The sequence below is a fragment of the Barbatula barbatula genome (genome assembly GCF_947034865.1).
Source record: "Barbatula barbatula genome assembly, chromosome: 16".
Classification (NCBI taxonomy): Eukaryota; Metazoa; Chordata; class Actinopteri; order Cypriniformes; family Nemacheilidae; genus Barbatula; species Barbatula barbatula.
In genome coordinates this window covers 21,938,611-21,961,693 of record NC_136779.1, presented here as the reverse complement: position 1 = coordinate 21,961,693, position 23,083 = coordinate 21,938,611, and the positions used below count along the sequence as shown (strand labels likewise).

General features: G+C 40.3%; 1 protein-coding gene across 1 annotated transcript in view; it reads left to right on the top strand.

Moving 5' to 3' along the window:
• pcdh15b (protocadherin-related 15b) overlaps positions 1 to 23,083 on the top strand; it is a 107,862-nt gene that overhangs the window by 60,202 nt on the left and 24,577 nt on the right. Inside the window, exons 19-24 of the mRNA XM_079476216.1 lie at positions 2,581 to 2,709; positions 8,028 to 8,333; positions 8,750 to 8,977; positions 13,924 to 14,040; positions 20,993 to 21,133; positions 21,244 to 21,356. Of these exons, the coding sequence (XP_079332342.1) occupies positions 2,581 to 2,709; positions 8,028 to 8,333; positions 8,750 to 8,977; positions 13,924 to 14,040; positions 20,993 to 21,133; positions 21,244 to 21,356 (1,034 nt within the window). The remainder of the gene's footprint in view (positions 1 to 2,580; positions 2,710 to 8,027; positions 8,334 to 8,749; positions 8,978 to 13,923; positions 14,041 to 20,992; positions 21,134 to 21,243; positions 21,357 to 23,083) is intronic.

Genomic DNA, 23,083 nt, shown 5'->3' with positions numbered 1-23,083 from the left:
GAGGACATCCCCGTGTGGTTACCTCATGAAAGTCTGATGAGCGACAGGTTTCATTCCCAAACATCCATTTCCCCGCGGGTGACTCTCCGTGACCTCTGCTCCGCCTACAGCCCAAAACCCACAGTAAAGTTGAGACGTAGGTCTGGAGAGTGGGTGTGTTTAGAAAGTTATTCAAATACAGCGACCTTTTAGGTATAATAAACAGTGCTCTCCAGGGTGAAGCTCGGAGGACAGGTGACAAAATAAACCCAAGCTTGACCTCCATCCACCCTGAAGTCTTCTCTGGAAATAGAGTCATTTTACACAAACAGAGTGTCCACAAGTGAGACCTCTTCAGCCTCACGCAACACTGAACTCTTATTGACAGAATCGACGGCCACACTCAAACATTCTGCTTTCGTTCAGTGATGCCACACTTTAAGGATGAGTCCGGTTACTTTTACAGCAGAAAAGTGCCCATTTAGATTTTGATTTGATGGAGCAAACACACATACAGAATTCATGATCGTTTCACAGCAGCTTTTGTCATCAACCAGCTATTGACGAATTTGTAAATTTGCCGGTTGACTAGGCTTAACTTGACTAATGATATTTCATAATAATTAAGAGTGGGTAAAAGAGAAGAGATTCATTTCTATAATGAGTAATTCATTGATTTAATCAAATCACTCAATGTAAACTCAACCGTTGTTGTTTATTATTTTAACATCACGTGTTACGGCTGGAATAGATTTGATATTGTAAATACACAGATTTAATAATACAATTTCAAGCTTGACATTTCCAGAAGATGAACTCCATCCTCCCGGGTCCTAATCACACAATCTTTTATCTGTGAACCTGTTTGTGATGTTGTTGACAAACGAATCACGTCACCTTATGTTACCCACCATGTGTTTCCACGGCATTGCAGGCTTTATTGACTTCACATGAAACATTTATAGGACCAATCTGCCAAATACAGCAGCATTTAAACCTTTAACAAATACATTCAAACCACAGGGGGAAAACATGGAATTTATGGAATGTTGTTTTCATCGATGCCTGACTGCGATATAAATTCCGGAGATTTAAGAGGAAATAACTAACGCAAGTGTTTCAGAGATTCAAAAGGTTTGTCGATGCCGTAGAAGAACCTTTTGGTTCCATAAAGAACCTTTAACATCTGAAGAGTTCTTTGTGGCAGAAAAAAGTTAAGAAAGTGATGCTTCTTTGAAGAACCTGTGAAGAACCGGATGGTTCTTTGTGCTACCAAAAATGCTTCTTCTATGGCAGGGGTCATTCAATTAAAGTTCCAATAGGTTCGGCCTTCATATTTTCTTCCAAACGGAGGTCTGGACGATATGTTTTTTGAAAATAACTAAATACCTATTCATTTTACCCACTTGGTGATATATATATAAATAAAAGATATGATCTTTTATCATGCCATTTATTTTATATTTTGATGTCCACAGTATGAATGTCAATCAATCAATTACATTAATGTTCCTGAGAGCGCGTGTGATGTGATTCTCCATTGTGTTGACGCACACGCAGCTCAATTCAAACAACCAAAATAGTCAAATGTTTTCAATGATTTATTAGGCTATATGTCTCGCGGTCCGGATGAATGGAAGTAAAGGTCCGGATCCGGATGGCATCGCTGTGAAGAAACGTCTATTTTTAAGAGTGTCTTAGACAAAATGAGTTGAAGCCATCAGGTCTTGAATGTCTGGATTGCAATCTGATATTGACTTTTTATCTGTGACGTTGATACATAAATACATGTTGCAAATAGAGGTGTTTTTATACAATTAGTATTACAGTCACATGCCAAGATTTTGTAGATACATTATTTATCAATTTCTTATAGATATATTTTATTCGTCAGGAACAGTATAATGTATAGAGAAAGGCTTGGTAAAACACACTTTAAAATTTAATTAAACTCAAGTAAAAGTACAAATAAAAAAGAACTTTAGAAAAGGAAGATGAGGACAAAGAAAAACGTTCATCTTACTTTTCATCGTAATGGTCCTAAAAATAGGCGTTTATCTTATTTATGCAAAACTATAATTTCTTGTTTGTTTTAACAGTGACATGTTCTTGTCTGTTTTTTGTTTTTGAGATTCACACGTTTAATGACGCTCCCGTTCCCAGACGCCCGACAATAAAAAAGTTTCCATTTCTTGAGTGAATGTTCATGTATTTTCGTTGCTCGTATTCTTAGTTAATTATTGTTTGTAAGGAGACAGAATCATCTTCAGCGGCGTGATCATTTGCTGGCGGGCGTCAGCTTGAGGCGATCTGAACTCTGAAACACTAATCTGCTTAACAGCTGTGGACATTTTTCATTAGACCCCATTCATAGCTGATGATGAATGCAAATATGTTCATCATTTCTCAAGTTGGGCTTCCGTTAATCAGAGGAAATTGAAGATTGTTTATGAAAGCAAACAAACGGAGTCCTGCATGTTTCAACAGTTGGGATGTGGGCCTGAAGATGGGACATTCTGATTTGTTGATGTGATTATAAGCCCAGCAGCTTCATCCAGCGATGTAACCTGAATGTGTGTTTGTTTGTTTGGTGTTTTTCAGACCTGCTCTGCTACGGTGAATATAGTGGTGACCGATGTCAATGACAATGACCCCGTGTTTGATCCTCTGCTGCCGCTCAATGTCACCGTTCAGGAGGAAGAAACGAATGCTTTTGTGGGTCAGGTGAAGGTGAGATCACATACAAACACACAGTCATGATCGTTCACTTCATCCGATCCACACACCTTCATTGATGTATTTACTTTTTGAGCGGATTCTACGGTAAAATCTGCAGAATTCTGTGGAGTCATGTTGAACGGTGTGAAATGAAGTTGAACGTGCTTGTGCTGCTATAGGTGGTTAAATCATAAATCTAAAGGATTGATATCATACATGTTTCTTTTGGTACTTTTGGTTCACTTGTAATGGTAGCGTTTGTATAGTGGTCATAAGAGTCATTTATTTTCAGTAAACTTCTTTGTTGCCGTGTCTGAAGAAAACACATGTGAAATGAGAAACACTGCTTGCTCTGCATTCAGATGAAGAATCTTTGTTAAGAAGAATTGTGTTATTCATTACCATTTGCAATATCCATTTGTTAAGCATGTGTGAAGGGAAATTCGGGTTCTGACATTACATTGTATTTTATAATGAGCGCTATTGAAGAAAGATTTGTTTCCTTATGACTCTGTGATAAATGAACATGTGAGGTTTGTGGCTCGTGTAGAATATTGTACATATAAATTGTTTTAGTTCTGAGCTCTGTGTGAACTTCACAGGTATCCTAGAATAAGAGCCACCGAATATCAGCCACCAATATTTATCAAATGATTTTTGATCCATTTAAAACCATATCAGCTATATAATGAAAAAGGCTGACAAAACAAACCAATTGCGTTTCATAAATACGTTATCTCCTCCTTCAAAGAACTTGGTCCTGTTTGAGCTGCCATAGTGATTCGAACGGTAGGGGTGGAGTGAGCCATTGGTTGCGATTCACAAACTCACCACTAGATGCTGCTAAAAGCTCCACATTGCTCCGTTAAAATGTAATTTAGTGTCAATACAATGTTTCATGATGCATTTATTATATTTTAATTGTTAAATGTTAACAGTGGCAGTGTTTGTTTTAAACACGTATTAGTAAATGTGAAATTGAACATAGACTTAGATGATTACATTTTGTATTGTTCATTGTTAGTTACTGTTAGTTAATGCATTAACTCGTTTAATGATATGTGAACAAGTGACAAATATGTGTATCAGAATCGATCCTGCTACAAAGAAAACCAGGGTCACGCGTCCTTATAACCATTCAGAACAGCTCCTGAACTGAAGAAATTGTTCAAATCAAGTAGTGACACCCGTTTCTTCAGGGTTCGTTTCTTTTCCTGTGGATGCAGAAACACTTAATTGTAAGTCGAATATAAATCCTCCTGCACGTCTCACAGTTGTATTGAGCGTGACTGCTCCTCCAGAGGATGATGTCTGAACTTCTCAGAGGTCTTGTATGAGCGCTGTTAATAAGCCGTGGGCATGATGCCAACAGCTGAAGTGTTAGCGTGCCCTCATCTCGCTCTCTGCCCATCGCTCGCTCCGCTGGCGTACACCTCCAGCCTACACGCCAAAGTCCCTGCCCACGGCACTGTTTATGATTTTCCAATTAAAGAAATGTAATTTAAATAATTTGTTACCTTCGGGGACGCCCTGTAATGAGGAGCGTTGTCGGGCTCTGCTAAGCTGCGAGAGTTGTAATTAGTGGTCGAGATTAATAGAGTCGCACTTTGTCAGAGCAATAATCACAGACTCATGCTGGCACGCTCGCCAACTGAACTTCACTTAAACATACACCATCTAGCACACATCACATCTTTATACACTACAACACAGCAGTGACAACCACAATCATGTGTCACGACATGAGCGGTTACTTTACTTAAACTTCTTTTTTAATGATTTGTTAAATAACCATGTGCATAATAACTTGACTTGTTTAGCTCTTGTATGTGTGTGGCGTAGTACAAGAAGCTTGATTTATCAACCCTCAAATGTCTTGAACTCATTTGGGCTCCGAACACATTTTCCTGTGAGAAACGTTGGATCAGGTCCAGAGCTTAACACCGGCTAAACGTCCCCGACAGTCAGCGGGAAGCAGCAGGGGATCCGTCCGTATCATTACAGGTCTCACTTCACAGCCGATTCACGCCTTCTGTCAGATAAGTCCAAATATACCATGGCATGGCAAATGTAAACGTATGCAAGGTCTCTTGAGTTCATACCCGAAGCGCTGCTCTTCTTATCTGCACTGGAGAGCGTGTATATTGACCTGATGACCGTGGTCTCGTTTTGATGCACCCGTCTGTGTTTCCGCGCAATGAATGAGATTTTGGCGTACATGAGTTGTGTTAATAAGACTTGTGCTCAGGATGTTGACTTTAAAGATGCCGGTTTCATTTAAACTGAGACGGTTACACTGGATTTTTTACTCTCGTTCATATTCATTTAAATGAATAAACATTATCCCATTTCATGGCCGTGCAAGAAAACAACTGTACCTGGTGAATCTTAGTTTTGTGTACTTGTTGACATTTATAATGAAGCCCTGTTTGCTTTCAGCATCCAGATCAATTTTGCAGGTTTGTGTCCAATGTGATCTGTGCTTTAGCTGAATTAAATCGTTCCCATCCTCTTGATAGCAGCAACCCTAAACGTTTCTGATTGGCCAAACTGCACTCTTAATAATAAATGTGCTACAAAAGGTTCTTCGATGTCATCGCTGAACCTTTTTAAAGGTCTACATGGTTCCACAAAGAACCTTTAACATCCGAAGAAACTTTCTGTTTACAAAAATATGTTTGCGGTTATATTGAATTGTGTGTGGTTCTGTTAACATCACTTACAGCTGCTTTATATCAGTGTTGTGCAATGATTGGGCACCTTCAAGGTCTCATATCGTGTTTACAGGACAAACATCATATCAGCAACAACACATACAGCATCACCGATCAATGACATTCTTTGACTTCCATTACCTATCTGTGCTGCTCCTTCATTCATGTGTAATGAACTTTTCATTGATTATTCAGAAGATGAATGTGTTCAGCACCGCTTACACCAGCTTGCCATAAAAAAACCCTGCAAGAACTTCTGCTGTCTCTGTACTCTTTGTTGTTGTTTATTTGCAAAGGACAGTGAGTCAGTTTGCTTCAAATCACCAAAATATAATGATATTCATTTAGTGCCACCGATATTTCCAGATCTGTACAACAGGATTAGTAGAGGGAAAGGTCAGAAACATATGAAATCGTGGAATGTCCCTAAACATTCAATTTAACATTCAAGCTTGCATCAGCTGATTCTCCTCTACCTATAGAAATATGACGCAATCACAGTTTCCGTTAAGATTACGTTCGGCTAACAGCACTTTATTGCGTTATAGTTACCCTCCTCCATCCCCAGTTCCATCTCGAATTTACAATCAGGACTCACCTGTTCCTTTTCACAGTCTCAATTACTTTACAATATGTGTTACGCTTAAATATTATTACGAACTAATAACAGACATCTGCTTATTCTGTTCTGTTGACCTGCATTCATGCTGGCTGCACGGAACCATACCGCCAATCTAAAATGTATGCCAATGCTCAATCCTTTTTGATGGTTGTTGCAAAGCAGCTTTGAAAGAAATACAAGTAGTAAATACATTTGAAAAAATAGCAAAGTATACATAGTATTAAGAAAGATTGTAAATATTCCATAAGATGTACATTAGCACTATTAACTGTAAAAATATGGGCATAGGATTGTAATATTCATTCATTACCGTTATTGCTATTATAAAATTATGTGCATCATGTGATCTGTTTTTGTAAAACAGTTTGACATAATCCTTTGAGTTGTTTAATGCTGTCTTATTAATTTTATTTGTGAAAGAAAACTGTCTATGATTGTATCTATGACAGAAGAGACTTGAAAAAGACTATGCCAGAAATCTGGCATCTCTCCTTAAAGGGATACTAAAATGATTATTACATTATTTACCTATTCACCTATATGTGACAAAAGAAGATATTTTGAGAAAGTCTCAGTGGTTTTGTGTTCATACAACGGAGAAGAATGTAGTTCAGTGTTGTTTGATTATCAACACTCTTCAAAAGATCTTCTTTTGTAAAATAAATCATTGAAAGAAAATAATGCAGGTGAGGGATGACAAGAGGGTGAATAAATGATTAAAAAATATATACAATTTATATGTACAATATATACAAAATACATTTCAAATATGTTTGGGTGAACAGTGCTCGTAGGTCTATTTTACTTCGATGCCAAAGAATAACTTTTCTATGGTGCCATAAAGAACCTTTAACATCTGAAGAACCTTTCTGTTTAACAAAAGGTTCTTTGTGGCGAACAAAAGCCCCTTTATTTTCAAAAGAGTGTAAATTATTTACTTATAGTTGTCTCTGCATATTAAAGTGAGGTGACAAGTATTTTAACTTTGACACGGAGGAGCGTTAACCATAATAGAAAATGTTCACCACCCAAAGAATGTCCCCGCTGAGCAGCAATGACGTGAGCCTGTAAAGGCTTATCAATTTCATTTCATTTCTAAAAGAACCCTTTTATTTCAGTGACTTCACAAACTTTGCTCTTTTACTTTTGACAGTCGTGTAGACATCATAGAGTGTTTTAGAAAGAACAATGTCACCATGCACTTCAGTTACATCCCAGAATCTGAATGCTGTTCAAATGAAAGGGACACGTTGTATAAACCTTTTTTCACTGGCTTAAATACGTAGTTTAGGTTTTGATGTGTCTAGATTGTGTTTTATAAACCACAAACGTGGAGGTAATTGATGAGTTTGAGCTCAACCTTTTTGGCGAAGACAAGAGTCTCTATATCTGTCTGTAGAATGAATAGCGGCCGCTCTCCGGGCTTTTTGTTTCAGGGCTTATCGGAGAAACACAAAAGCACTTTGCCTGCGTGTCAATGAGCTGCTTTCAGGCAGAAAAGCTGGAATGATAAAAAGCAGAGAACACAGTTGGGAGTTTGTTTGATGCCATTAAATGGGATATTTAAGGCCTGTAAATGGAGAAAGTGGTGTGGCCTCGTAGGGGGAAGAGATGCTTTACTGTTCTGATGGTTCATTTGGATGTCCTGCAGGCCAACCCTTATGGTTATGATAGAAAAGCAACTGCGTTTGTAAGTGAGGAGAGAGAGAGAGAGAGAGAGAGAGCGGTTACCATGGGAAAGTCAAAGAACAGCTTTGTACACCTGCAGAAGGTCAAACATCTTTACTGCCGTCTCATTATCCTGCTGCTGAAGCAGGTGGCTCCCTGTTTGTGTGCACGTGTGTGTGTGTGAGTTTGCATCGTGATGATTTTTTCACTGCTATAAGGACAGTTGTGTGTGTATTTATTGAATATATCGAAGTGTATTTTGATTATATACATTAAGGGTTTTCTGTACTGTATTGAAGCGTTCATTGTGCATGTGTGTTCATCAGGCCACTGATCTGGACTCGGGTGTTAACGGGCAGGTGCGCTACCGTCTGGTCACTCACACGGATCTGTTCAGGATCAGTTCCGATGGAAGCGTCTTCACAGTCGTGCCTCTGGACCGTGAGGAACGTGATCGCTACGACCTGCTGGTGGAGGCCCGGGACGGAGCCAAAGACCCTCGACGGGCCGCCCTGACGCTCTCCGTCACCGTGCTGGACGTGGATGACAACAGCCCTGTGTTTTCTCAGCCTGCGTATCACGTTACTCTGCCAGAGAACAGCCCGGCGGGTTTGATCATCCTGAATGTCAGCGTACGTTACGAACACATGCATATTCAACACAGATCAAAACCATCATATTGAGTAATTCACCTCTGGGAAACTTCTCTGCTCACACAATGTTTAACTTGACTTGATGTCAGACGTGGTTTTAATGTGTGCTGTATTCTTGAATAGAAAGCCATCTGCTTTATTTAGAATATGTGCTGTAGTTTGTTTACCTTTAACAAAAAGACCTTTTATATGTGTAAATATGAAAAGCAGATGAACACAAACACACAGTGTACCTCATAACTCTCCTCCAAAGGCCTGTGTTCTCATCTCTTTGTGTCTTTATAATTCTCTCACTGTTTCAGGATCACTTTATGATGTGTTTTAGTCATCGATGTAACTCGCTCATGTGCATAAGTCAGGCAAAATGGATCTATAGTGTTCTGTGTCCCGTGCAGGCTGTGGACCCTGACCTGGACGCGAACGTGACGTATCGTATCAGGAGCGCGGACGCCAGACAGATGTTTGCTCTGAGTCCTCTCACCGGAGAGCTGAAAGTTCTGCGTCTGCTGGACTTCGAGGAGCTCTTACCTGATGGGACCACACACACCTTCGTGGTGGAGGCAGCAGACGGAGGCAGTGGAAACATGCCGCCTGGATTAGCGTCTGTTACCGTGACCGTTACCGTAAGAGAATGTCCTTCAGTTCCCTGACTCATGTGATGTGTGTGTTTCTCTTTGGATACTGGTAGGCCTGGGTGTTGTGGATCGTAAACCCTGTGGAGACAGACTGGATTAGCATTGCTAATGTGTCAGTAAGTGTGAAATGGTCATTAGGTCCACAAGGCCTCTGTTGTGTCGACTGAATTTAAGGGTTCAGAAGATTAAGGGCCACACACTGGATGAATGTCAATAACTCTCCAGGGTAGATGACTGTCTGTTAAGTGACTAACAGAGGTATAAATACATTATGTGTACTGTTAGTGATAAAGAGAATTATAAAAAACATTGCGAAAGCATCACTTTCTGTGTGTGACTGAGATATGAGATGCACCGATATATCGGCCAATAATTGATGTTATCGGTCGATAAAAGCACAATTTTACACTACCAGCTATTTGCTGTCACCAGTGTGATGTTCAATATCAATAGTCATTAAATGAATTATTCACTATTGATAGATATCATTCAGAATATCGGTAGAAATTTGTTTTATCTGTGCATTTTTCTCATCTCATTCACATTACGTTGTACAGTAACAGCTGTGGATTATCGAAAGCTGCTTTTGACGTAACCGTCATGAGCTCCTGACGATGCACACATAGATACGACTGCCTCCGTATGGATTCTGCAGCACTTTTGAAACGAGCCAATCGTTACGCGTCAAATATTTTTGTAATAATTATTAGTCGTGTAAAGGATCCAATTGGGGTTTATCCATGATCCGGTCAGACCGCGCCCCACGATTCTATACGCATGTGACCCGCGGATTACCTACAAAGATTCTCCATCATAAAGTGAAATCAAGGGTGCGCTCTCTCACCTTCTTTCTGCATCTGTGAGCGCAGTACATGAAAGCCCATTCTTGTGTCATTCACTTAAGTTCTAAGGTTAGTGTTCTGTAGAGTTATCGGCACACAAGTGACGCAGTGCTGCATCTGCATTATGCATTGAGAAACTATCGCGCATGATTCAAATCAACGAAACGCTCGCAGCTGAAGCGATGTGACGAACCTCTCGCTTATAATACAGAAGCACATTTGACATTTTTTAAATGTTTTTATTGAATCTATTTACTCTGAATTCTAAATTTGTAATAACATGTTTTGTAATACCAAACAATTTCTAGTTGTGTGTTTTTTCATATCAATAGCAATTAATATTCAGTTATCGAATTTGTTTTAGCACTGGTTATTCAACGTCAAAAAACATTCTAACTAAATTCTGCTAAAAGGAAATGTCTCGTGATGCGTATCGTATCAGGAAGTTGTTGACCATACGCAGCCCTAGCAAACAATACGTGAATTATTTGTCAATAAATTTAGTTTGTTACCACTTCAGTCAGATTAAACCATCTGTTTGATTATTCACAGATTATTTGTTTGCATGTAAATTTAGCAAGTGTTTTCCACACAGCCTTGATTTTGCACAGAAAAACAAATCGTTATTGAAGTCGCTAAGAATTGTGAACTGGATTCAGAAGGCATACAGATCCTGCTTTCTCACTTTTCCGGCTGACTTCCACTATAAATCTACCATTACCCCAGAATGCTAATAACTATTTAACCAGTTTCTTTCAGATTTGTTTATTTTTTTAAAGTATTTATTCTTGTTAGCAAACCGCCTGCAGTCGAACCCTCGCAAGCATCAGCTTCAAAGGAAAAGCGTTAAAACATTTTCATGCAAGAATCCGCCGAGTTCATTACGTCCTCGTGAGTCTCTCCAGACCCTAATTGTCTCTGCGGTGGGATTATTTATAAATTTTCCTCCTGTGCACACTGTGGGTAATTGATAATTAGTTTTATGTGGAAAATGAAATGGCTTAAGCGAACTTGGGAAATAAACATGCTACCTGATGCACGGAGACTCTGGGGAAGATTACGATTTGGATGAAGGTCCCAAGACACGTCGTGATGGAGAAGATGTTTCCGGGACTCTATAAGACCGGTGACTTTTATCTATAGGGAGAGAAGACACGCTCAGATGTGTGGGGCTGGAAAATAAGAGGGATGGAATAGCAATTTCACTCCAAAATGCCTTCCACAACACCTTTGATTTCAGAGATGTGAACAACAGCTTAGTTTTATTAGTCGGTGCTCGAGTCTCAAGGACGAGTTTGAATAAGCGTGCTATCACAGGACGGCTGATGGGTGTGGGGTGTAATTTGGATATGTGAAGTGTCCCGGCATCTCCTTGGACCAGCTCTGTGAGTGTGTTACTGTAGGTCACATCTCATCTCTTGTGTTTGCTGGAATTACTCACAGTCGCCCACCGCAGTCTCTCTCTCTCTCTCGCCTCACTGTGTCTTTGTCACAAATATAAGGTTTAAAGAAAAAAGTGGTGCTCTCTACCATGGAGCTTCTTCACTTTCCACTTTCTCAGCTTGAAGTTAAATGAGTTTTTTTCTGTAGGGATTCAATTTAATAAAGTGTTCAAAGTCATGAATCACAGTATTATAAACTTTGATGTGAAGTATTGAAGTGTTTCAAAAAAAGAAAAAATGATGAGGTAGTTTTTTTGCATGAAAGCAATAGATTTGTTGTGATTCTCGAGGTGAGACACGGACAGAGGACCCAAGCGCAGACAGCGGGTAAGGGGTTAACAAATAATTTAATAAATAATAAAACAAAGACCCACGAGGGGGTAACAGAACAAAACATGGATACAATAACATGACTAACTACACAAAGACTTAAAATAAACTCAAAACAAGAACTACAAATACACTGACCTAGACTTCACAAGACACATGGACTCACCACACAACCACAATGAACCAGCACAAGACAGAAGACACAAGGGCATTAAATAAGGGAGCAAATCAAGAGGGAAACAGGTGTAGGCATTAATCAATAACGAGGTAACAAGAGGATGGGAACAATGACGAGACCGGAGAGAGTATGGAAGGCCATAAGAACAATAATGTCTCTCTCCACATTTAACATGAGGTTCTGTCATGATCCTGCCACTAAATCAAGAGAAACATGACATGATGCAGCAGAATCATGACATAAGCCTCTCCTAAAGGAGCAGCAACCTGATGCTCCTCAAGGCACAAACAAGACAAGACAGACTGTGACAATGGCAACAATACAACATGACAATACAATAAATCACAACGGGCAAGCACAAGAGTCCAAGGGAAGGGGCACACAAGAGTCCAAAGGGAAGTCCAAACATGGGCAGACACGGACTGGGTAGCTCCGGCAGACATGAAAACACTAGCCGGCAGACATGAACAGGATGGCCGGCAGACACGAACACGATAGCCGGCAGACACGAACAGGAGAGCCGGCAGACACGAACAGGATGCACTGGGCTGGAATGGCCGCATACACCGGGCTGGAATGGCCGCATGCACCGGGCTGGAATGCCCGGCTCCGCCAAGCAGGAAAGCCCGGCTCAACCAGGCGGGAATGCCTGGTTCCGCCGGGCGGGAGTGCCCAGCTCCACCGGGCGGAAATGCCCGGCTGCACCGACCTGGATGCCCGGCTGCACCGACCTGGAATGCCCAGCTGCACCGACCTGGAATGCCCGGCTGGGGATCTTTGGTGGCCACAGGATTCCGGCGGCTTCGACCCTGGAGGGAAGACCGGCGGTCTCAACCCTGTAAGGCAGTCCGGCGGTCTCGGCCCTGAGCAGGAATCCGGCAGTCTCAACCCTGGTAGGGAGTCCGGCGGCCCCGACTCAGGAGGGAGTCCGGCGTTCTCGACCCAGGAAGGGAGTCCGGCAACCTCTAACCCTGGAGGGGAATCCGGCAGCCTCAACTGCTGCCACAACGATCCCTCTGTCTGCTGGGTCCGATTATGGCTGGTTCATTCTGTTGTGATTCTCAAGGTGAGACACGGACAGAGGACCCAAGCGCAGACAGCGGGTAAGGGGTTAACAAATAATTTAATAAATAATAAAACAAAGACCCACGAGGGGGTAACAGAACAAAACATGGATACAATAACATGACTAACTACACAAAGACTTAAAATAAACTCAAAACAAGAACTACAAATACACTGACCTAGACTTCACAAGACACATGGACTCACCACACAACCACAATGAACCAGCACAAGACAGAAGACACAAGGGCATTAAATAAGGGAGCAAATCAAGAGGGAAACAGGTGTAGGCATTAATCAATAACGAGGTAACAAGAGGATGGGAACAATGACGAGACCGGAGAGAGTATGGAAGGCCATAAGAACAATAATGTCTCTCTCCACATTTAACATGAGGTTCTGTCATGATCCTGCCACTAAATCAAGAGAAACATGACATGATGCAGCAGAATCATGACAAGATTTTGAGTGTAAAGAAAATGTTCAGATGCATGCAAAGTTATTGAAAGTGTAAAGCGACTTTTGTCGATCTTGCCCGGTGTTCTCATCTCCAGCAACTTCTCTGATCTCTCCTCGGTATTATGGGTAGTGTAGTTAATTTGCTTCTATTGTTTACCTCATTTGTAAGTTGCTTTGGATAAAAGCGTCTGCTAAAAGTAAATGTAAATATCATCATGAGACAGTTGGCTATTAGACATGATCTTTTGAAGAACACAATGATTTTGATGGATGAATGAATTGTGGTTAGGTAAAGGTTAACTGTGAAAACTTTAAAGTTTATTGGTTCTTGCATTTCTCATGACTGTTTGGCATACGTGTGTTTTGTGGGAAGTCAATGTCATATTTGGGTGAACTATCCCTTCACCAACATCACGTCTTCTGCTACCGTTAGTCTTTCTTGAATGTTGTTGTTAAAATGTATATCTTCATGTAAAAAATGAACGTGATTTTGATCTCCAGAGCCGAACCACAGAGTGCTGTTCACAGAGTGCTGACGGTTGCAATAGATCTAAAGAGTCACTGAAGATGCTGGACGAGGAGTCACTAAAGACTTTTTAATGTTCTCTGTCTGAACAGGACATGAATGACTTCTCTCCGGTCTTCAGTCAGACGCTGTACAGAGGGATGGTGGCACCCAACGCCATCAAAGGAACGGTGGTGACGACTGTACGTGCTAAAGATGCTGACCCGCAGGTGAGCCGGCGTGAATGAATGAGCGTGTCTGTTCCTTTATCATGCTGGGCTTAGAAAATGTTTGTTGAGCTTGTAAAACGTTACATTTACATATATGCATTCACCAGATGATTTTATCCAATGTGTCCTGCTTTACAAGGACAATGAATCAAAATGTCCTTTATATTTTTAAATAAAAACATACGGTGACTCTCAGAGCTCCAAAGAGTATTTTGTTCCAGTGTGATTTATCCTTTGATGTATTTTGATGCGCCGTTGTCCGCGTCGACAGGCAATGGCCACTAGGCGTGATGCTTGTGTAACCATGGCAAGAGCTGAAGAAGAAGCGGTTCGTTGTGTACGCTGTTTTAGAAGCATTTAGCAGTGATAGTGGCAAGTAAACAGTCACTTTTGCAGTTTGAGTTGTTAAATACAGAATAACACGTCATTTATTTAGATCATTCATTCGGATATGAGTATGAGTAAACCCCACGCTAACGCTGATTTTTTTTACCTGAAGGGAGGGGGATCGAGCAGCCCAATCACACCAATTGCGTCGCATTACATATTTGGAAAGGTGCACGTCAGTCTACTGTAGCGCTTGCGTCTCTCCGTAGGTCTAACGTAGAAGTAAAAATCGCACTTAAAGGGATAATTCACCTGAAAAAGAAAATTCTATCATGATAAACTTGTATGACTTTCTTCTGCAGAAGACAAAAGAAGATATTTTGAAGTATGTTCAGCCGAACAGCGATGGCACCCATTGACGTCTATTGTATGGACACAAAACCTATGCACGTGAATGGCTGCCATCGCTATTCATTCTACAACATTTTTCATAATATCTTCTTTTGTCTTCTGGGGAAGAAAGTAATACAGGTTTGAAATGACAAGAGGGTGAGTGAATGATGACAGAACTTAATTTTTGGGTGAACAATCACTTTAAGTGAGTGATTATTGGCCAGAATAAGATTAAGGGAATAGGTCAGATTTTATGCTGATGGTCATACTTGAGGTTCTCTAGCTGCGTGAGATTACAGTATCGTTGATCTTCTGAAGATGCTATGGGTGCTTCATCAAGTTCTGTTAATATGAAGATTAAGGGTGGTTGACGGGTACTGTTATTGCTTTTTGTCTGATGAGAATGTGAATAGGTTTGGCTGAGAGAGAGTGTATGCTAATGTGACAGGATTTCAAATGCTAAAGTGAATAAAACAAAACCCTAGAAAAGAGAAAATATCAGCCATTGCTCAGTGTGTGTTTAACAGAGGAAAGAACTACAACACCCAGATACTTTTTACCTTTATTTATTTATTTATTCATTCATTCATTCATTTCCTTTTAAATGCAGTTCAGACCTGTTTACACTGATGTCTTCACTGTGCTTCTGTGATATCTACTATACTCCACATTATAGGCAAATGTAACAGAGTTTATTTTAGTGATGATAATAAGGGCTGAGGGTTTTTGTTTATTTTGCCTCAGATGTCAGTCCGTGTTTCGTGGCGTCTCATTCGTGATTGCTCACTGGTGTGTGGACTGCAGGGCTGCCAGACATTCGTGTGTTCATGTTCTTCTTGCGGTGGTCAGTGTGTCCTCTCCGTTCACTGCGATCGGAACAGCCCAAAAACAGAGCAGTTGTGCTTCAGCATCCAACCCATAATACATCACTCGCGTCCGAGCTGGTTAGACGTGAGACAGGCCAACAGCCTCAGCTGCTACTGGAAATTGAATTTCACCCGTCAGTCGTGCACATCATCAGTTAAAATCACTGTGAGATTCTGAGTGCATCTGGCTCTGAGCTGAAGTAAGACTGAGCACATCATACGGTGAAATAAATTAAAAAGCACAATACCAAACAAACACACCACACCAAAGAATATGACAATAAATAGTTTGTTTGTAAATAAATAGTCGCATTGAATAAATCAAATGAATACAAAAGGGAACAAATGTTTTTCAGGTGGGCTTAATGTATCCAACAGTGGTATTACGTATTTAAGGTTTAGAGACTGGTTAAAGTGATTAAAGCTACAATAAAGTACTTTAAAAATTGTCATGGGCTTCAAGATAAAAAAATATTAACGATCTTACGACACTCATTTGATTGTTTGAATGTTCGGCTGCTATGTACAGTTTTGTTTCCTGTTACTTTGTGATTGCTTTAAAGCATTTATTGAATCTGCTTAAGACAAAGTTATTAACCATAATAAACCCATCTTAACTAGCGTAAACCTACTTTAACCATGATAAACCCATCCTTACCAGCATAAAACCACCATAAACACCTTAATCCACTGTAACCAACATCAACCCGCCATAACAAATTTAACCCCACCCTAACCAGCATAAACTAATTTTAACTACCATAACCCATCTTAACCATCATACCACCTTAACCAGTATAAACCCACCTCAACCAGTATAAACCCTCCTCAACCAGCATAAACCCATTTTAACCATCATAAAACCACCTTAACCAGTATAAACCCTCCTCAACCAGCAAAAAACCCATTTTAACCATCATAAAACCACCGTAACCAGTATAAACCCATCTTAACCATCATAAAACCACCGTAACCAGTATAAACCCATCTTAACCATCATACCACCTTAACCAGTATAAACCCACCTCAACCAGCATACATCTTAACCATCATAAAACCACCGTAACCAGTATAAACCTACCTCAACCAGCATAAACCCATCTTAACCATCATAAAACCACCGTAACCAGTATAAACCCTCCTCAACCAGCAAAAAACCCATTTTAACCATCATAAAACCACCGTAACCAGTATAAACCCATCTTAACCATCATACCACCTTAACCAGTATAAACCCACCTCAACCAGCATACATCTTAACCATCATAAAACCACCGTAACCAGTATAAACCCACCTCAACCAGCATAAACCCATCTTTACCATCATAAAACACCCCTTAACCAGTATAAACCCACTCTAACCACCATAAACTCATTTTAACCAGCACCCGTTAGATTAGATTTGTGACTCCAGTCTTGAGTTATAAGTGATATGTGAAGACTTCACTTCTTGAGTGTCTTTTACTGTCAGATCATTGTATTCTCTAGTGAAGGTTAATGTGAGCGACTCTGTCTTTCACATTCTCTTCATGGCTCTATCAGATCAGACTGAAAGCTGGTGTTTGGTGCAGGTTTCTTCAATGTTGAATGGCAGTTAGATTTCAACAAGAGTCAGAGCTTTACATCTCTACTCTACACAACAGCTTATTCCACGGACCGTTGGCTAAACGTCTGATGCATAGGCACACTTTTTGGGAAACACTTCAGCAATTTCGATGTCGTCATCTGATTGATTGAATTCCACAGGATTTCCGGTAGACGTGCGTGTTGCGTTCGTTAACGGACCACCTGGCAACAACACGAAGGCGTCTGATTTAAGAAGTAAGCTGTAATGTTTACAATGGCTGCTATAAGAATTCATCATGATTGACTAAACGCTTAATTCTTAAAAGGATGCGAGGTTCCCACCCATAAATGACATTTCAATGGGTCAGCGATGGCTTGGAAGCATTACTTAAAACGCAGGAAACAGTTTTGAATGACTTTACACTTGTTATTAGGGATGTAACAATATTATCAATATCGTGTTGAATGACTTTACACTTGTAATTAGCGATGTAACAATATTTTCAATATCGTGTTATCGCAATATCAAAATTGTCTCAATATTATGGTGGTCACATGACTGTATGAAACGATACGTCTTCCGGGTGTAACAGAGAATGTTAGAAAAAAATTAGATGTTACCTTTGTCAAGGTCCATCTGGTGCAATGATTTTATTGGTCATTTGACCAATCTCAAGCAACAGTCATGATTAGAGGATAAAGAAAAGAGGACGCTTACTCAACGTTTCCAGGTCATCATTTGTCATTTTAAATATTGCAAAAAATATCGTACGGTGGACTTTATGCCTAGGTATATCGTACAGTGAGATGTTGATATTGTTACATCCCTACTCGTAAGGCATTTCCATACATCTTAAGAGCAGTCTTGTGAGGTTCTGTGTGAAGGGAGTCAATTTCAATAAACACGCCCACTGCCTCTCATTGGTTGGACAAACAGATAGTCTTTAACTTAGAAGTGACATCATTCTTTGAGCCAGTGATGCTGTGTCGGCCTGGCCAGGACAGATGGATGTATTTATAAGTGTCACAATATTAACGCTTATGGTGAAATGTATTATTAGTCTGAGAGAGGAAGACGTGTTTTAATGTAAAGAACAGATGCGAGCAGGGAAGAATATAAATTTTAGAAACTAGTCTTTCCGCTCTTTAAATTGTGTTGTGCTCAGATTGGATTCGTGCTCATGGTTGTGTGTAATGCTTGCAGAAATGTTAGTATTAAAGTTTAAAAGTCACGTGTGGTAATGATGGCAGTGTAATCTCAGTCTGCTGGGCTTTTACTATCAAGACTTTAATTACGTTTCTCAATTATCATCTCACGTAATGACGTGATACGCAATTAACAAAATCCTATAAACAGCTTGAATCAGAAGTGCAATATATCACATCCCACAGAGAGAGTTTCTCGTGAATGTGAATGATCTTGTGCCAGTTCACCGTGTGTTCTGTGTCCAGGTGTGTCTGTGTGGGTTAAGGTTCAGCTGTTTTTGTGCGAGTATCTGTTCTGATGTCTTTTGAGGATGATGATGACAGCGGCTTTTTACATCAACTCTGCACCTCTCTTTTATTGCCGGCTAGTCTCTCATCCTGATCTGAAATTATCCCAGTTTAGTGGTTGTTTTTAATTTCAGCTTTGTTTTTTTGTTTGTTATTAATGGTGCTTGACTAGTTATTTAAATGCTTGGAATGCACCACAGTAGCAGAAACGGCACCATACTTGATATACATCATTAACGTTTCGTGTCAGATTCAACACAACATTCTTGAGGCTAGTAATAATAATTTGAATCCACTAAAAATGTATTTCTTTCATGCAACTCTCAGAGAGTTTGGCATGGTGGTGCACATGACATTAATGTATTTGGTCTTGGCGGAATAGATCTGCTACCCTGCTGTAGCAGAGCAAGTACATAGACTTGCTACTGCAAATACATCCACAACACGCTACTGTGTGCATAAAACATATATGAATAACCACCGAATAGCGCACCTGATCACCTTGAAGCAGATCTGTACAGGTGGAGCTGGGGAAGGAAGGGGGTCTCTGAAGCGCTCTACACTGCTAAGCCGAGATTTAAATGTCGAGCAGCAAGCTCATTGGCTGCTGATACAGACGGAACCAATTAGATGCGCCATGTTGTAAACTTTATTATGACATATTGAGTTAGACTTATAGGACTGCGCCATCTGGAGTTTTGATCTAGGACTGCTTTAATGCTCTTTATCGATTCTCATAACATGTCATGCATCGATACTGGATGTATACACTAATGTTCAAGTTCAATGCTATTTTGTCAGCATATTACCTACCAATTTTTAAACACAGCGTGTTTTAAAGCGCCATAGGGATATTCTTCTCATGCCTACTGTGTTCAGAGCTGAACATCAATGTAAATGACCTCCATGTTGTTCATGGCCTTCTCTTGGCAAATTAAATGCACAGATTCAGTCGTTTGTGTTGAACCCAGCGAGCAGTCATTCAGACAACACTGGTTCAAAGGATTACTTCATACTGACACGTAATGATTTTGTTTTGGGTAAACAGGAGTCTTTATTTATGACATGTCATCTTCTGGTGAGCGGGTTTGTGCCAGCCTGGTCCTGGCATCCCTCTTCAATTCTCTATTCTCAGAGCATCTGTCAGCTGGCTCTTCACATTAGCATCTGATATCATATCGTGCTCATCGCCGTGTTTTATTCATTAGGTGTCTTTACCCGCGACCGCGCGAATCAGAATTTTAACCGTGTACCCTTCTTACTACAAATCACTTCATGAACAAAAACCCTTTCATTTTGTTAAATCATTAAATTACTTAAGAGATATCAAAAGAGAAACAAAATGAGACTATTATTATTTAAATCCATGTGAATAGATGGTCGAAGTCAAATAATCAGGATTTGCGCAAATTTGATCAAAATGTTTGCGTTCACGTTGAGATCTTTTGACTTAGTTTGACACACTCTTGAAATCTCTTCTCAAACCCTCGGGAGAAATATCTGAGACTTTCCAATTGCTCTCCATTTCATCTCATTGATCATTTGATTGTTTGAAAAGATCTCATCTGTGATTTTTCTTTCTAATAATTGTCTCCATTTACTTCAAACTGTAAAGACATCAAATATTAAAGTGAAATGAGAGTAATGTTCTCCGGACTGAGAAAAGAGCAGCTGGAAATATAAATGCAGTGCAGTTTAACCCCTCGCCCCCGTCCTGCCTCTACACCCCACAGACACGGATCTGAGGATTCACTGTAGTGTGATGTCACGTGTGTAGGACAGGCCAACCCGCCGGCTCCATTTCTCACCCGGCTTCACCCTTCTAATTATCTCCATCACAGCAGGTCTACGAGCCAGCCGTCCTCGGGCAGCATCACACATCAGCGCTCGTAGACTCGTGACTTATGAAACTCACAGCGGGCGGCGGGACTTTAGAGAAACAAACTCAAACCAGGCTAATTGTGTCTGTCTGGTATATCGAGTCCTGCTAAGAGTTCCTCAGAAGAGCTTTGAGTTTAAACATTCGACTTCACATTCCTGACATCAATTACACTTAACGCCTGATGTCTGGATTTAAACCATAGCGGCGATGAGAAAATAACCCAAATTGCCTTGTTACATTTGTATCATATTTCAACATTACACACCGTGAGGAAAGATGTGTCATCCCACTCCGTCATATACTTCCACAGTCCTTTGTGAAGATGCTTTTTTATTTCAGTTTATAGGTTATGTTTGATATATCTAGTTTTCTTAGTGTAAACCGAATGTTTATTTATATGTTAAGTTTGTTTATTGTCACGCAGGGTACAACGGCCAGTCGTGTTCACTATAAAGTGGATCTGGAGCAGTTTCCTTACAGCAGCAGTATTTTTGACGTGGAGGAGAACTCTGGGAACGTTCTCACCCGAGTCAATCTCAACGAGGAGCCCAACACTAAATTCAGCGTGAGTGCCTGAAAACAACAAGTTTGTGGTCGTCCCGACTATGAATAATTCGATTTTCCTTTCCTTTTTTTGTTGTTGCTGTAATTGATTTTGTTTGTGTTGTCAAACAGTTGGCGGTTATTGCATATGATGACGGTGAGCCGATGAAGTTCAATAAGACTTTAGTGGAGATCACGGTCCTTCAGCCCTCCATCATTCCAGTCTTCACACAGGAAGAGTACAGGTGATTACCGTCACACTCAACCATCTGCAAAACCTCACGACCAGGAAACAAAACATCTGAAGGACAGAAAAACAAACCTGTTTTTTATTCATTATTCCCTTCAAGTCATCCATTTCAAAAGGCATTTTTTGTTAATAATGAAAGAAATGAGAACCGCATAGAAAGGACGGTATACCTTACACACACACGCACCAATTCCTCACGCGCAGCATGACCAGTAATTGTCGCTTGAAAGCAAATCGGGTTCATTTGTATTTCATGTTGACTTTCCGAAAAGCACCACGGAGAGATCGGGTCTGGCTCGGTTTTATTCAATATTAAACTGTCAACATTGTTTTAATCATAAGCTTTATGAATATGTAATATAATAGCTGCGAGGTAAAGTGTGTTGCGGGAGAACAACATTACACACACACACACACACACACTCACTGTTGTTTCCTCAGAGGACGTTTGAGCTGAATGCATAACTGCCTTATTAAATTACACGTGTAATATATTTGACACGGGTGTTAATCAGTCCCATCCACAAGAACTCGCCAACGCTTAAATTTATTAAAAGCTCAAAAAATACAGAAGCGTATGATTTTTAATTTATTATTTAGACCTTTCTTGGTTGCGTTCATGTACACAAAACAGCGTAAACCGACATGCGCTCAAAGCGGATGTATGAATTGTTTTGCATGTAAGTGTTGCTGTAGGGTGTAACGGAGGCTTTGACGGGCTGCAGGCAGGAGCAGAGAGGTTAAATATGGTTTGATATCTAGAATCCTCCTTATCTATTGATTAATCAGAACTACAGAGACAGAAACACAGCGATGAAAAGTCCTGGCCGAAGGTCTGAATTAATGCCGTGTCCTACAGAGGCGAGGAAAGGTCGGGCGTGATCGCAGCTCTGCGGCGCTGAAAGAATAGCAATAGCTTCCAGACACTACCTTCTGCCAGATCGCTTTGGTTTGGACAAAACTGAGGTTTTGTACGTTTTTCCTAAAATAAAATGTGTGCATTAGCCGGCAAAAGCAATGTCCAACTTTTGAAAAAAATCGTTTTTTATGTGTGTTGTGTAGTTTGGCAAAAAAGACACACAATCCTGCTGTATTTGATCTTTATTAGCATTGCATAGCATCACTTATAATGAGTGTGACACTTCAAACAGTTATTCCTTGACAGGAAATACAGAAGTATGTCAAAAACGAACCGGGTGTTGTTATGTCATCTCAATATTGTTTGCAGACTCTGGTGATGTTTGCCCACTAAAATGTGCAGTTTGTGTCTCTTTGGCACAGCTCGTCTCTTAAAACCCTTCATGAATCTCTGCGTCTTCAACTTAATCACCAGCTGAGCCACGATCAAACTATTCACGGCCTCATCTTTATACGTGCTGGATGAATTCTCTTTTGCGTTGGTTTTTTCCACGGAGGAAACAAACCTGTCGGAGCTCCGCTGGGATAGATGTATGAAATCAAACAGATTGAAAGGAATTGTGGATAAATGTAGGTGGCAATAACACGAGGCCCCGCCCACACGCAGTGATGTCATACTTGGGCCACTGAAATACTGTAAACGTGTAAAACGTGTGATTTTTGCGTTCGGACTGCAGTTTAATATTTGCGTAAATACTTTTAATTAGAAAGGAAAAACAAAGTCAGCATAAACACAGGTTTAACAAATGTTTGGTTCAACTGTAATACATTTGATAGTTTGGTCAGTTAAGACGGAAGTGTTTG